Source organism: Brassica napus, chromosome A8 (assembly GCF_020379485.1).
Source record: "Brassica napus cultivar Da-Ae chromosome A8, Da-Ae, whole genome shotgun sequence".
NCBI classification, from domain to species: domain Eukaryota; kingdom Viridiplantae; phylum Streptophyta; class Magnoliopsida; order Brassicales; family Brassicaceae; genus Brassica; species Brassica napus.
Window position 1 is genome coordinate 14,791,573 of NC_063441.1, and position 14,781 is coordinate 14,806,353.

The 14,781-nt window shown below is 34.4% G+C and overlaps 1 protein-coding gene and 1 long non-coding RNA gene across 5 annotated transcripts; one reads left to right on the plus strand and one right to left on the minus strand.

Moving 5' to 3' along the window:
• Positions 1 to 36: 36 nt before the first annotated feature.
• On the minus strand, positions 37 to 2,962 carry LOC125577266. 3 transcript variants are annotated; one of them, XR_007315625.1, is made up of 4 exons: positions 2,716 to 2,962; positions 1,210 to 2,002; positions 361 to 1,109; positions 37 to 257 (listed from the first exon to the last, which is right to left on the minus strand). It is a non-coding gene; the product is annotated as an uncharacterized LOC125577266 (long non-coding RNA). The 3 variants fall into 3 exon arrangements; XR_007315626.1 differs by having other exon boundaries at positions 37 to 744; positions 957 to 1,109; positions 2,716 to 2,929; XR_007315624.1 differs by having other exon boundaries at positions 37 to 1,109; positions 2,716 to 2,922.
• A 5,863-nt stretch (positions 2,963 to 8,825) lies between these two features.
• Positions 8,826 to 14,516, plus strand: LOC106361151 (ATPase 2, plasma membrane-type). Of its 2 annotated transcripts, none has more exons than XM_013800858.3 (8): positions 8,826 to 8,998; positions 10,604 to 10,723; positions 10,811 to 11,047; positions 11,404 to 12,538; positions 12,621 to 13,300; positions 13,375 to 13,548; positions 13,782 to 14,146; positions 14,241 to 14,516. In XM_013800858.3, the coding sequence occupies exons 1-8, from the start codon at positions 8,960 to 8,962 to the stop codon at positions 14,332 to 14,334; spliced, it is 2,844 nt and encodes a 947-aa protein (XP_013656312.2). In that variant the 5' UTR covers positions 8,826 to 8,959; the 3' UTR covers positions 14,335 to 14,516. The 2 variants fall into 2 exon arrangements, with proteins under 2 accessions (XP_013656312.2, XP_048594493.1); XM_048738536.1 differs by lacking the exon at positions 8,826 to 8,998 and adding an exon at positions 10,368 to 10,518.
• Positions 14,517 to 14,781: the final 265 nt, after the last annotated feature.

The window sequence follows — 14,781 nt, forward strand, 5'->3', positions numbered from 1 at the left end:
TTTTGGAAATGAGTTCAAAAATAAATCGTTGTAAGCTTAAAGCGGACAATATTATACTAATCGGTAGAAATATATTTGGACATCATCTTATAAATCTCAACATTTCCAAAGAGTGTAATCTATTTTCCCATCATAGTTATATTTGTACTCTTCCCATCAAAGTGCAAGCTTGCCAATTGCCATCATCTGGTATTCTGGTTAGTGAATAGAACCCAGCTTTAACAATGTAGTCTGCTTCTTGAGTTGGGTTGGATTTCCTGTTGGCCTCACAGCCCAGTAAGATATATTGCATGAGTCATTCTAATGAGCTTTTAAAATTGGCAGAGACAAACGCAAAAGATATAAATATATAACTGTTACCTTTTTTATTAAAAGTGATAAGATGATATATTGATATGCTTGTTCTTCTTCATTGAGGTGTTATTCATCTCATGAAACATTATAATTAAAGACTGATTATTATTTCCATGATTGTACGGTTTAAGCTTTATTACATATATATATATATATAATTATTTTACCAAAATATGTGTTCAAAATGATCTCTACAAATTTTTATTTTATCTTGTCATCTAAGGTAATTTTTATTAATATACTTCCAACTAAGAGATTTGTATGACTGGTACTGTAGGGTTACGCTTTGTGATTTCTTTCATATAAGGTGATTAGCACTTGCCTGTTTGGTATTTCACCAGGAAGTTCCATAAAACGAACTGCACGTTCTTTATAACTAGCAAAGACAGACTGGAAATAAACACTTAGAAATTAGAAATTGAATGAAAGAAAAGCTAATTCACATTTCCACGAGATCATAGATATGGAATCAACACGATCTAACAATGATATGGTATCAAGCGTAACCCTGCAGTATCTATTTTTAGTTAAAAATAGATATTGGAAAACAAAGTTTTGGCAAAAACCGAAAGAGGGTTGGGACTGAGGGATGGAAACATTACAACTAGAGCGTCAGCAAGGATATCGTGGGCAAACTGTTGCCTTCCAAAAGCCGAAGGAGGGTTGGGACTGAAGGATCTCATCTTATGGAACAAAACTCTGAACCTGAAGCTCATCTGGTTCCTGTTCCAAGAGAATGAGTCCTTGTGGGCTTCCTGGTGTAAAGAACATCGTTTAAAAGGAGTCAGTTTATGGAGCCTCGAAGAGAACAAGCAAGGATCATGGATTTGGAAATCAATATTAAAATTGCGTCACCTTGCTGTTCGGTTTCTTAGATGCAACGTTGGGAATGGTCGCTCAGCTAGCTTCTGGTATGACCAATGGACTCCATTGGGACCTCTCATCAACGTCCTCGGCCACTCGGGCCCTCGGGCATTAGGAATCCCACTTCACTCGTCAGTTGCTGAAGCCTGTACAGATATAGGATGGAGGCTCAGACATGCCAGATCACCTGCAGCAGAAGCTCTCCAGCTTCATCTATGCACGGTACCTCTCCCTTCTACCTCTACTACCTCTGATGCTTATGTGTGGGAAGTAGATAATGAGGTTGTAGAGGCTTTCTCATCGAAGTCAACCTGGGAAGCTATCCGCAACAGAAGAGAACCGCAGTCATGGACTAAAAACATTTGGTTTAAAGGTGCTATACCTAGTCAAGCTTTCATGATGTGGATGACGCATCTTAACCGTCTTCCCACAAGGGAACGCACTTCCATATGGGCTGTAAACACACTTGATGCATGTTGTGTTTGCAATGTGTACTTGGAATCAAGAGACCATCTCTTCCTGCGGTGTGAGATCAATGAAAACCTTTAGCTGCTAGTGCTTCGAAGACTGGGCTATAACCCCTTCTGGTTTCATACTTGGATGGCTTTTACGGAGTGGCTTGGACACAAAAACAATGTTTGCCCGATCACGCTTCGCCGGCTTGCGGCTCAAGCGACCATTTATTCTATCTGGTGGGAGCGGAATAACAGACTGCACAACTCGATCTCCACCCCGGTCTTGATTACCTTCAAAAAGATTGACAGGCTTGTTCGCAACTCCATCACTGCAAGGAAGAACCGCAAGAAGTTTAAGAATCTAATGGAACTTTGGCTGAACTATGAATGAGCACCTCAAGCCACCATAATCACTTGTAATCGTTCTCTGTTTTTTTTTTTTCGCCAGAGGAAGATTACCCCGCTTAACTTTTTTGTATTTACAAACCTTCTCATTTTTTAATGAAATTCACATACTTAGCAAAAAAAAAAAATTTTGGCAAAAGGGAAAGCTTGATAAGCAGATGCACAAGCATGGCCATCTAATAAATTCAAAAAAGGAAACATATGCATGATACCGCACTTATCACGGAAATTAAATAATACCTAACACTTAAACTCAAAAAAAAAAATATATATATATAGCATGACTGAAATTAAAAAAAAAACTGTATATAAATTATTACAAGAATACGAAGAAAATTAGGTCCAGTGATACTGATAATGCCAAACTGTATTCTAAGTAGAGTTGTCCCTTTGTGTCTAGTGCGCTTGTGAATTATATAAATGTGAATATAAATTCCCATAACATCTTTATTTCTTTATCCGTACATGCCACATGTTCACATGTCATCTTTGGGAAAGTTTCCTTTCATAAAATACTTCATATGTCGCTTTATGTCTTATTTTATCTCTGTGTATTTGTTTGCGTATATTACCATTTTAATAATCAGTCTATTTGGATAAATTGGACTATGGGGGAAACATAACCAAATTAACTGACCTCGGTAAAATGCAAGAGGCTTTGATCGATGCGAATACTTTTAAGTTTAGCCTAGAGTGCTTAAACCTCCCAAAATGAATTATCTTGAAGAAAGCGTCGTCATCTCTTTTCGTATGATCTTTGTCACGTTAGTAGTGGACTTCGAAGGCCGATAATGTCTTGACCAAGTCTAATTAATAGGCGACAAACCTTTAACCTTCTACGCAATGCCTTCTTTCAATAGCGTGGAAGCTACAAACTAAATAAATAAAATATGAGTTGATATATACTTCCTCCGTTCACAATGATAAAATTTTTCATGTTTTCACACATATTAAAAATATATATTTTAAATCACTATAATAAATGTTTCATTTTTGTAATTTTTAATTTCCAATAATTTTTAACCAATAATAATTCAATAAAATCATTTTTTTTTAAATCACATTTTTCATAGAAAATACAAAAAATCTATCTTTGTGAAACAATTTTTTTTTCAAAAACATTTAACTTAATGAAACAGAGAGAATATATAACAGAAGGTTTAGCGTTAACATAACAATAATGATGTACCTAACTATTTAAAAATAATAATTATATTTATTCATTAGAATTGTTCTACACTTTTTCTCCGAAGCAAATGCGGGACAGACATAAAATTTAGCAAGAAATATAAAATGTAGGTGAAGAAAAGAATAACACAACATATATATTATCTTATATTCTGCAAAATGATGATGTATACAAAGAAAGTCTTAAAAATTGATTTATTTGGTAGGTACATGCTTAACTTAAAGAAGTCTTCTAGAAGAAATTCAGATGCAGTGCAGCTTTGGTTAAAGCTCAAATCTATCAAATGGTTTGATTTTGGCTCAGTATAATTTAGTTTGGTTAAAATCAAACTAAAATTGAGGCAACTTGAAAGCTAAAGGATGGGATTGTTCTCGATTGTTAAAGATGCAAGACGAGGCAACTTGAAAGCTACTACTGAATTTTTTTCATGTACTATTAATATAATCGACTGATGATCATTCATATTAGTTTTCTATAAAAAATATTACGGTGATTATATTTAGGACATTTCCAATAGGACACAAAAACTTTCTCTATATTTTATACTAAAATAGAGTAACTTTATTATATATTCAAATTGCTTCAATGATTCACTTTAGAGTTACTTTATTATATAACGGACCATTGAAAACAAATCCAATTCTATAATAGAATTATTTTATTTTAGAAATTGAAATATAGAAGAAAATTTTGTGTACCATTGGTGTTAGGAAAAAAGTTATGAAAGCTACGAGAAATTGGTTTGTCTTTCAAGGGTAGAATCCACTCTTGGTATCGAATCATTGCCAAATGATGATAAAATCCAGCGCACCACAATTACTTATACAATTTGGTCTCTCTGTAAGAGAGAAGCTTTAATGAACATGCACATGGATGCATGTGTATATGTTGTTAGTTGTATTAGTGATATGTATTTGTGCGTATATACGTGGATCCGAATGTATTTAATCTAGTATATGTGTGTGGATTGGCTTACAAAAACGCACAGCGGTCCAATGACACCAATCCTCAAGAAATTAAATTTCAATTGTTATTAGTTTAATGGATTTAAACTAGTACTGTATTACTTTTGTCTTTAAGAGTCTTAGTACGATTGGTACGACAAAAGTTAATTTCGGCTAACGAATATTAATTTATGATAGCTTACATTTGTTAAGATGTTCTAGTAGCTCCGGTTATTCTAGAAATTTGATTTTTCTTTTGTCGGCCAAATTTTATTGATAAATTATATTGTGAATCCTTTTCACGTCTCTTTTAATTATTCAAAACAAATACTATTACTTTATTTCACTTTAGGTGGTAGTCTGGTAGAAAGAAAAATTACATCACGTGTTTAACATAATTTTCGTAAAATGTGCGATAGATTTATTTACTATTTCACCCAATTGTTTTCTTACTGAATTCATCTGTTAATATACGCACCAGTTTCCCGTTCTTTACCAGAACTTTCGAAAGTTATCAAAACATGCACCAGTTTTCGTAAACTCCAGCAAAAGGAAACAGTATTTAATATGTTCTTTAACAAATAAAAATATCTACTACGTTTAATAAATCTTTCTATATTTTTGTTTCCTATATTCTTGCAACCCGTATAAAATTTATTTCTAGCCACTCGCCAGTTTGTTTATTACATGTGTGGTTAGTTTTTACTTATTAGAGCATTTCCAACGTAAAACTTCATTTTTTCCTCCAAAATAGAATAAAAGTGAAAATAGAGTAAAATTGTTCTAATCATATTCTATTTCCCACTCTATAATAGAATGATGAACAAAAAAAAAATAGATTACTCTATTTATGGAGTAAATTGTATTATGGAGTGAGATATGAAGTTGGGTTGAAGCATTTCTTACTCCATATTCAATTTTATTCCATCTTAGAGGAAAAAATGGAATAGGGATAAAGATGCCCTTATACTCCCTCCGTTTCTTAATGATAGATTTTTTAGAAAAAAAATTTGTTTCACAAAAATGAATTTTTTGTGTTTTCTATGAAAAAATGTAAACTTCAAGAAAATTAATTGACTTTATTGAATTATTATTGGTTAAAAATTATTAAAATTAAAAATTACAGAAAATAATATATTTATTATGGTAGTTTAATGTGTTTTTTTAATATATATGAAAATACTAAAAAATATATATTTGTGGAACGTAGAGAGTACGTTGTAAAAGAAATAGATTACTAGTTTACATTATATTTTCATAAAAATGCAGGCTACTACACAGCTCACAAAAATTGTACAGTTTACACTGTTGTTCAATACTATAGAGTATACGGGTTTGAATGTAGATAATGATAATTATTATAAACATTATAATTACAAAGCATTATGATACATGTCACAGTTCATACAGTTTATTTCACTATGTAAAGGAGAAGGTATATCAACTGTGAATGTCACAGTATTACAGGATTTCTACTCTATAATTTTAATATTATCAAAGAAACAGCATAAATTATTAGTGTATATAGTACGGCATACACTCACTCGTTTTATAAACGACATACTTGCAGCATCATGACTAGGAATCTTGGTTATACAATCTCAAATGCTGTTGGAATTAACTTGGAAGGAAGAATATTTATGTTTTCAGGATAGAAAAAATTCCATCAATTTTTTTAATCACAGTTGACATGTAGACGACATATACAGGTTTTCAAAGGTTATATATATGCAGAACGCATATTGATTCATTAAGCGATATGCAGATGAGCTACTTTTTTTTTGTCAAAGGCAGATGAGTTACTAATAGTGAAAATATAGTGGGAACATATTTGCAATGACAAAATTATAAAGGTTATGTGAAACTAAAACATACATATATATATATATATATATTTTTTTTTTTTTTTTTTGCTTTAGTAATTTCAAAGAGGGTTCAAGAAATAAAATACGGTTGGTGTGATTCTTTCGTTTTACTAGTATGGACCTTGTTGCCATCTCATTCTGTACATTCTTGTTAGCAATTGAACCACCATAATCGATTTAGTAATATAAAGTCAAACTGAAGTTTTGTCGACAAAAAATTAATTTCTCCCCAATGTTTAAAAGTTAACATAATACTTACTTGTTTTGTGGTCAAGCCAATATTGTGAGTATTTAACTTCACTATCGTGAAAAACAAAACCTCAGCAATGAGGAGGTTTTGATAATTTCAGAACATGGTCGGTGGTTAGAAGAAAAATGGAGGCGGCTGAGCAAAAAGTGAGAAAAAGGTTGGTTCAAGTGGTTCACACACACAAGGTTCAGTGGATTTACATTTTATCCTGAACAGAGAAAGCAGTTGCAAGTAGCAATTATATTGTAAGTAGAAAGTAGACGTGGCTGGAAATGATAAGTATTTCATGTCTGCCATGTACATAAAAAGGACAGGTTCTTCTTCGTAACAGGTACCGGTGGCGTTAGTTTAGGTGAAGTCCCCCAAGTCTCACCACCAATTGTTCTCCTTCTCCTCGCCTCTCATTAAAGCCAGTTCGGCGTTCAATGAAAAGTTCACGCCGGTTATTAAAACAAATACTGTAGTACTTTAATGGATCCAAATCTATTCTTTTTTTTTTTGTAGAAAGGATCCAAATCTTTTATATACATGTTTTTTATACATATTCCAAAAAGATGAATGGAACCAAATGTTTAGAAATTCTTGGTTATAAAAGTTGCTAACCAAGGAACTGTTAAAAGAACAAGGATTTGAATGGCAACAGGTGTTACTTGTAATGTAAAGAAACAAACATGTGTTTCTTATGTGTCTTGACATAACTAGTATAGACAACTAAACATCATATCAAAATACAAATGAAAACAACGTATTGCCAAAAAGACTACAACTGGTGAAAATCCAACTCCCGTATAATTATTCAAAACACCTGTTTTCTTTACTGAGTGGACCGTCGAAAAGAGTTTTCACCTAAGGTATCACCAGTTGATTAAAATGTATTCCATAATCGAAAAGGAACATAATTGCCCACTAATTTTGATATCAGAGATATTTCCTGTAAAACTTTATGTAACTCCCTAGCAAAATATGTTTTTAGGAGTTAACGAAAACAAAAAGTGTATACGTCCCCAAAATCTAAGAGAATATTAAATTTTGTGTTATCGATTAACCAAAAATAGAAAACTTTTTTTTTGGACATATGACAAACTGAAATGATGTGATCACGATTTCTTTTATTTAAGTTATTCTGTTTACAGTTATTTAAATTTTGTAACCGCTTTGTCTAAACATGATTACCAATCGGACATGTACTTCGACTAATATTTATTTTGTTGCATGTAACGGCTACAAATGTTAGGTCCAGGTTCAACATGTCTTCTTTTTCATCAAGTTCAACATGTCATACGTTTTAATCTGGTAACTGTTTCCAAATAAAAAGAATATTTAAAAATTTCTTAAGCTTCACTATATATCTATAAATTAATATCTATATAAATTAATAAAATTTCAAAAGTCTAATTATTAATTTATAGAAGTTTTATTGTATATAATGAATCACTGGGAGGAATAACTCTTTGATTTTTTAAATTAAAAAAGACAGTTTGCAAACTAATTTTCTCTTGTTAGCTATTTCACAACATCAAGCAGAAATTTTGAAAAATAAAACAAAATCTTGCAACTCTTTATTTGTGTGTGTGTAATACTAAATAACTAAAAATATAAAATAATTCATGGTGATTTTTGTGTTGTGACAGCACTGATAATATTTAATACGTTTCTGTATAATTTTAGTAAGAACTGGGACACAATAATATTACAGTGATTTCATTTGGGGTTTGGTTTAATAATGAATTTGGACGATATTAAGAGCCAAAACTAGGCCTGGACGTTCGGTGTACCATTCGGTTTCGGTCCGGGTGATTTGGATTTTTGGATTTTCAGTGTTATGTTCAGAAGTAACATTCGGGTTTTAATAATTATCAGATCGGATTCGGTTCGGTTTCTTTCGCGTTCGGTTCGGATCGGATGTAACCAATGTTTAAAATTGTCTAAAAATATATTTTTTAAACCTTTAAAATTGACAATTTTTTTGTTCAAAATATATAAATTGTTTACAAATCTAACTAAAATTAATTAAACTATCTAAATTAACTAAAAAGTATTCAAAATAACAACTAAAACAAGCTAAAAAATATTTTGAATATTCTGAAATATCTAAATCATCTTAAAATATATAAAAACATTAACATATTTAACTAATTTCGGATATTTCCGGATCCTAGTTCGGATTTCGGTTCGGTTCAGGTTATTATAATCAAACACCAAAGTACTAAGTTCATAAGTCCCGTTCGGATATTTTGTATAACAGTTCAGATTCGGTTTCGGTTTTTCCGGTTCGGATTTAGGTAGGTACTTCAGGTTGAAGTAAAAACGCTCAGGCCTAGCCAAAACAAACAACAAAATAAATAATACAAAAATCAGAGAATGGGTAAACAAATGGAGGTGTTCAAAAAAAAAAGGGTAAACAAATGGAGACTACTTGTTGGGACCCACAAGAACTAAAACGGTGGAGAAATCCGTCGTTTCTAGTGGTATAAAAGGAGGAGTCCTATCGACTCTGCAAACAGATAGCTCGCTCGCTCGCTCTCTTCATCTAATCTTTCCTCCTCCTTCTCCTCTCTCTCTCTCTCGAGTGAAACGGCGGACATATCTGTCGTTTATAGTGCAACTTCGGCGCCGTCGTTTGGAGGGGAAAGATGAGTCTCGAGGATATCAAGAACGAGACTGTTGATCTGGTAAAAACTCATTTTTAACTCTCTCTGTTTATGATCATCATTTTTTTTTTTGAAAAGTTATGATCATTATTGCCCACAAACTGTTTTATGATTCTACCTCAATGGAGGTAGATCTATACACTGGGGGAATTTGATTTTGGTTTCTGTACTGTCATTTTCCAATAGATGTTCTGTCTCTTTGCATGTAGAGTTTGTTCATAAGAAAAAAATAGATATACCATCATGTGAATAAATAAATACTATAAAGTTGTTATAGCTGGCCAGACCACTTAAAACATGTTTTGAACCTCCTTTAAAAATCGGAACGGGACTGTTCATCAGTTTTATCTAGTTGAAAGATTAGTTGACTTCGGTCTAGACACCTCTGTTCGTAAAAAAAATAACTGTACAAGTTTCTTTTATAATAGTGGAGCTAAGCTAAGTCTCAGTAAAATCTAGTTATTTTTATTTCACTTTTATTATTGAGAAAAAAGACCAAAATAGCACTAAATCAAGTTTTTGTTCCTAAACTAGCATTTAAGGCCAAAAGTCACAAAAATAGCACTCAAGGGGTGGGGTTTAGAATTTAGATTTTAGGGTTTAGAGTTTAGAGCATCTCCAAAGGCACTCTATTTTTTCCTCTATAATTTACACTAAAATAGAGTAACTCTATTATAGAGTTGAATTTGCTCCAATGGTTCACTCTATAATAGAGTTACTCTATAATAGAGTGAAATATAGAGTATTCTTTTTTTTTCACTCTATATTTAGAGTGAAAAAACAAGAATACTCTATATTTCACTCTATTATAGAGTAACTCTATTATAGAGTGAACCATTGGAGCAAATTCAACTCTATAATAGAGTTACTCTATAATAGAGTTACTCTATTTTAGAGTGAAATATATAGGAAATTATAGAGTGTGATTGGAGATGGTCTTAGATTTTAGGGTTTAGAGTTGAGAAGTGAGGTTTTGGGTATAAGATTTCAAATTTTGAAAAATAAAAAAATTTAAATTTTTCAAAAAGATAAATTGCTATTTTGGTCATTTTAATTTTTGAGTGTTATTTTTGTGATATAAACTTACAAATGTGCTATTTTGGAGATTTGCCCTTTATTATTCTTCACTACTAGTATAATGTTTAAAAAAAAATTGATTAGGACAGCGAAATATTTAGTATTACAGTAATTCGGTAACTTTAAGGATTTTGTTTTTAATCTTGTCTGAAAACAAACAAGAAGTTCAGATTCTCTTTTCAAGTACTTTTCCGTGGTACGTTCAACTTCCATGTCTTTACCAACAGAAAAAAAAACACATGTTCTGTGCAGACGTAACTTTACGAATTTCTTTAGACAATGTATATATATTTTTTAAAAATTGAAAATACGACATTTTACATTTCTTTTACGATTTTACGCAACGAACCGGTTTGCGACCCCGACTCACTGAGTCAACTCGCAGCTAACCTCAGTTGCAGCTTGTAGTCACTAATCACGATCATCTACTGCGTTCTCTCTTTTTTTTTTTTTTTCAAACAAAGGTTTCTCATTTTCAAAATCAAGAATCTAACTCGTGTATGTAAATTGGTTATCTGATCAAAATTTGCAATAATTTGAATTTCGCAGGAAAAGATTCCGATAGAGGAAGTGTTCCAGCAGCTAAATTGTACAAGGGAAGGTTTAACAACACAGGAAGGGGAAGAGAGGATCCAGATCTTTGGACCAAACAAGCTCGAAGAGAAAAAGGTCTCAACTTTGTTCTGCTTTTCTCAGACAAAACAAGTAGATGTTCTTTGTTTGTTTACTGAATAGTGTCTGGTGATGGTCTTGCAGGAGAGCAAGATTCTCAAGTTCTTAGGGTTTATGTGGAACCCACTCTCATGGGTCATGGAAGCTGCTGCCATCATGGCCATTGCTTTAGCCAACGGTGATGGTCGGCCTCCGGATTGGCAGGACTTTGTTGGTATCATCTGTCTTCTCGTTATCAACTCCACTATCAGTTTCATTGAAGAGAACAATGCTGGTAATGCCGCTGCTGCTCTCATGGCTGGTCTTGCTCCCAAAACAAAGGTAATGTGTTGCACAAAGAATATTTGGAAATATTCCAATATTATGATTATCTAGTTTATTGTTTATTAACAGAATAATTAATTACTTTTGTTGTCTAATAGTTTTTATGGTTTTATTAAATATAACCATTTAACTTAAGTTTCTAGGCAGTTTTTTATTTGATTAATTATATGAGTTTTGTTTTTATAAACCACTTAGAAGAGTATTTTTAAACCGGTTATGGTGCATTGATCTCAATGAACTCAAAAGACATTGATGCTTAGTATTCTTTAGAATAAATACAAATCTTTGTATTTATTTTGGCTTCGGCTACATCATAATGTCACAAGAGACCTAATGCTGTGTGTCTGTTTCAGGTTCTTAGAGATGGGAAATGGAGTGAGCAAGAAGCTGCTATTCTCGTCCCAGGAGACATCGTCAGCATCAAACTTGGAGACATCATCCCTGCAGATGGTCGTCTTCTTGAAGGTGATCCTTTAAAGGTAGACCAATCTGCTTTAACAGGAGAGTCTCTCCCTGTAACCAAGCACCCTGGTCAAGAAGTTTACTCTGGCTCAACCTGCAAACAAGGAGAGATCGAAGCCGTTGTTATCGCCACAGGAGTTCACACTTTCTTTGGCAAAGCTGCTCACCTTGTGGACAGCACCAACCAAGTTGGACACTTCCAAAAAGTTCTTACAGCAATTGGAAACTTCTGTATCTGCTCCATTGCCATTGGTATGGTGATTGAGATTATAGTCATGTACCCTATCCAGCGACGAAAGTACAGAGATGGGATTGATAACCTCTTGGTTCTGTTGATTGGTGGTATCCCCATTGCTATGCCTACTGTCTTGTCTGTCACCATGGCTATTGGCTCTCACAGGCTCTCTCAGCAAGGTGCGATCACCAAGCGTATGACTGCCATTGAAGAAATGGCGGGGATGGATGTTCTGTGCAGTGACAAAACCGGGACGCTGACTCTAAATAAACTGAGTGTGGATAAAAACTTAGTTGAGGTTTTCTGCAAGGGTGTGGAGAAAGATCAGGTTCTGTTGTTTGCAGCTATGGCTTCAAGGATTGAGAACCAAGATGCCATTGATGCAGCCATGGTTGGGATGCTTGCTGATCCAAAGGAGGCTAGAGCTTGCATCAGAGAGGTTCACTTCCTTCCGTTTAACCCTGTGGATAAGAGAACTGCTTTGACTTACATAGACTCAAGTGGTAACTGGCATAGAGTTAGTAAAGGTGCTCCTGAGCAGATCCTTGAGCTTGCCAAAGCCAACAGTGACCTTAGCAAGAAGGTGCTCTCTATCATTGAAAAGTATGCAGAGCGTGGTCTCAGGTCATTGGCTGTTGCTCGTCAGGTGGTGCCTGAGAAAACAAAGGAAAGTCCAGGTGGACCATGGGAGTTTGTTGGCTTGTTGCCACTTTTTGATCCACCAAGACATGACAGTGCTGAAACCATTAGAAGGGCTTTGAATCTTGGTGTTAATGTCAAGATGATCACTGGTAATAATAATCTTGTCCTTGTAAATATACACACCTAACTACATTCCCCTCCTTTAACATTCTCTTGTATGATGTGGCTTAGGTGATCAACTTGCTATTGGTAAAGAAACTGGACGGAGACTTGGAATGGGAACAAACATGTATCCATCTTCAGCTCTTCTCGGTAGTCACAAGGACGCAAACCTTGCATCCATTCCTGTTGAGGAGTTGATAGAAAAGGCTGATGGTTTCGCTGGAGTCTTCCCAGAGCACAAATACGAGATTGTGAAGAAGTTACAAGAGCTGAAACATATCGTTGGAATGACTGGTGATGGTGTGAATGATGCTCCTGCTTTGAAGAAAGCTGATATTGGTATAGCTGTGGCTGATGCCACTGATGCAGCTCGTGGCGCTTCGGATATAGTCCTCACTGAGCCTGGACTTAGTGTTATCATCAGTGCTGTTCTCACCAGCAGAGCTATATTCCAGAGAATGAAGAACTACACTATTTACGCAGTTTCCATCACAATCCGGATTGTGTTTGGTTTCATGCTAATTGCTCTGATATGGGAGTTTGACTTCTCAGCGTTCATGGTTCTGATCATTGCCATTCTTAACGATGGTACCATCATGACAATCTCGAAGGACAGAGTCAAGCCATCTCCCACACCTGATAGCTGGAAACTTAAAGAGATTTTCGCTACTGGAGTTGTCCTTGGAGGCTACCAAGCCATGATGACTGTTATTTTCTTCTGGGCGGCACATAAGACTGACTTTTTCTCGGTAATATATACATTCACTTCTCATCATTCTTGCATGTGATTGTATGTAAACTAACTTTCGCTTTGGTTCCACAGGACACGTTTGGTGTGAGGTCCATTAGGGACAATAACAACGAGCTAATGGGTGCTGTGTACCTGCAAGTTAGTATCATTAGTCAGGCTTTGATCTTCGTCACAAGATCAAGGAGTTGGTCATTTGTTGAACGTCCTGGGGCGTTACTGATGGTTGCTTTCCTCATTGCACAACTTGTAAGACCATCAGAACTCTACATTTTGAAGTGTTTCTTCCTCGAAGCTACCTGTTTTCATTCATTGAATCCAATGTTCAAAAAATCGCTAGACGGTGGTTAGACCTCTTATAGAGGATTAATGTTGTAGACGTGTGGCTAGAAAGAATTTTTTTTAAAAAATGAGTTTGAAAAAAATTGTTTCGTTCAAATTCGATTTGCCGAGTAGAACTGATTGAATACTTACAAATGCAGGTTGCTACTTTGATTGCGGTTTACGCTAATTGGGAGTTTGCAAAGGTTAGAGGTATTGGATGGGGATGGGCTGGAGTGATCTGGCTATACAGTATTGTAACATACTTCCCACAAGACATTTTCAAGTTTGCCATTAGATACATCTTGAGCGGTAAGGCTTGGCTCAACTTGTTTGAGAACAAGACGGCTTTCACAATGAAGAAAGATTATGGAAAAGAAGAGAGGGAGGCTCAATGGGCACTTGCTCAGAGGACACTTCACGGTTTGCAGCCAAAAGAAGCTGTTAACATCTTCCCTGAGAAAGGAAGTTACAGAGAATTGTCTGAGATTGCAGAGCAGGCTAAGAGAAGAGCTGAGATTGCTAGGTAATATAAGAGCCTTTATCTCAATCTTGATATAGATACATGTTCCTTGTCTGAAATTAAAACACTTAATTGAATGTATGTGTGTTAATAACAGGCTTAGGGAGCTGCACACACTCAAGGGACATGTGGAATCAGTAGTGAAGCTAAAGGGCTTGGACATTGAAACTTCAGGACACTACACTGTCTAATATGTTCTTATTGTTGTTCTTCACCACCTCTTAAGGTTACTGTTTATATAGGGAAAAATCTTTGTTTATTGCTATAACTCTTTCCCAAATCATATTGTTAGTGTTCTTGTTTCTCCGAGTTCCATATGTAATCTCTTTCGAAGAATCAAGGCATGCCTTTGTGTTTGGCACTTTACACAACACACACCACAATTTTCTTTGCTCTTATTCCATGAGCCTACATATAACCTTATCTTCTTACTTCCTAAACAAATTTTGTAGCTTTCTATTTTCATTTGCTTACCAAAAACAAAATGCAATTGTGGACCTTAATGTTGTAACTACCAAAGGGCAAAGACAACAAACAATTTGCAATTTTAAAACAGGAAAGTATCTGACCATATTGAGAAAATAATCCAAAATAAGTTTGTTGTTTTGTTTCCACTGAAAAAAAATAATTCAGTTAAA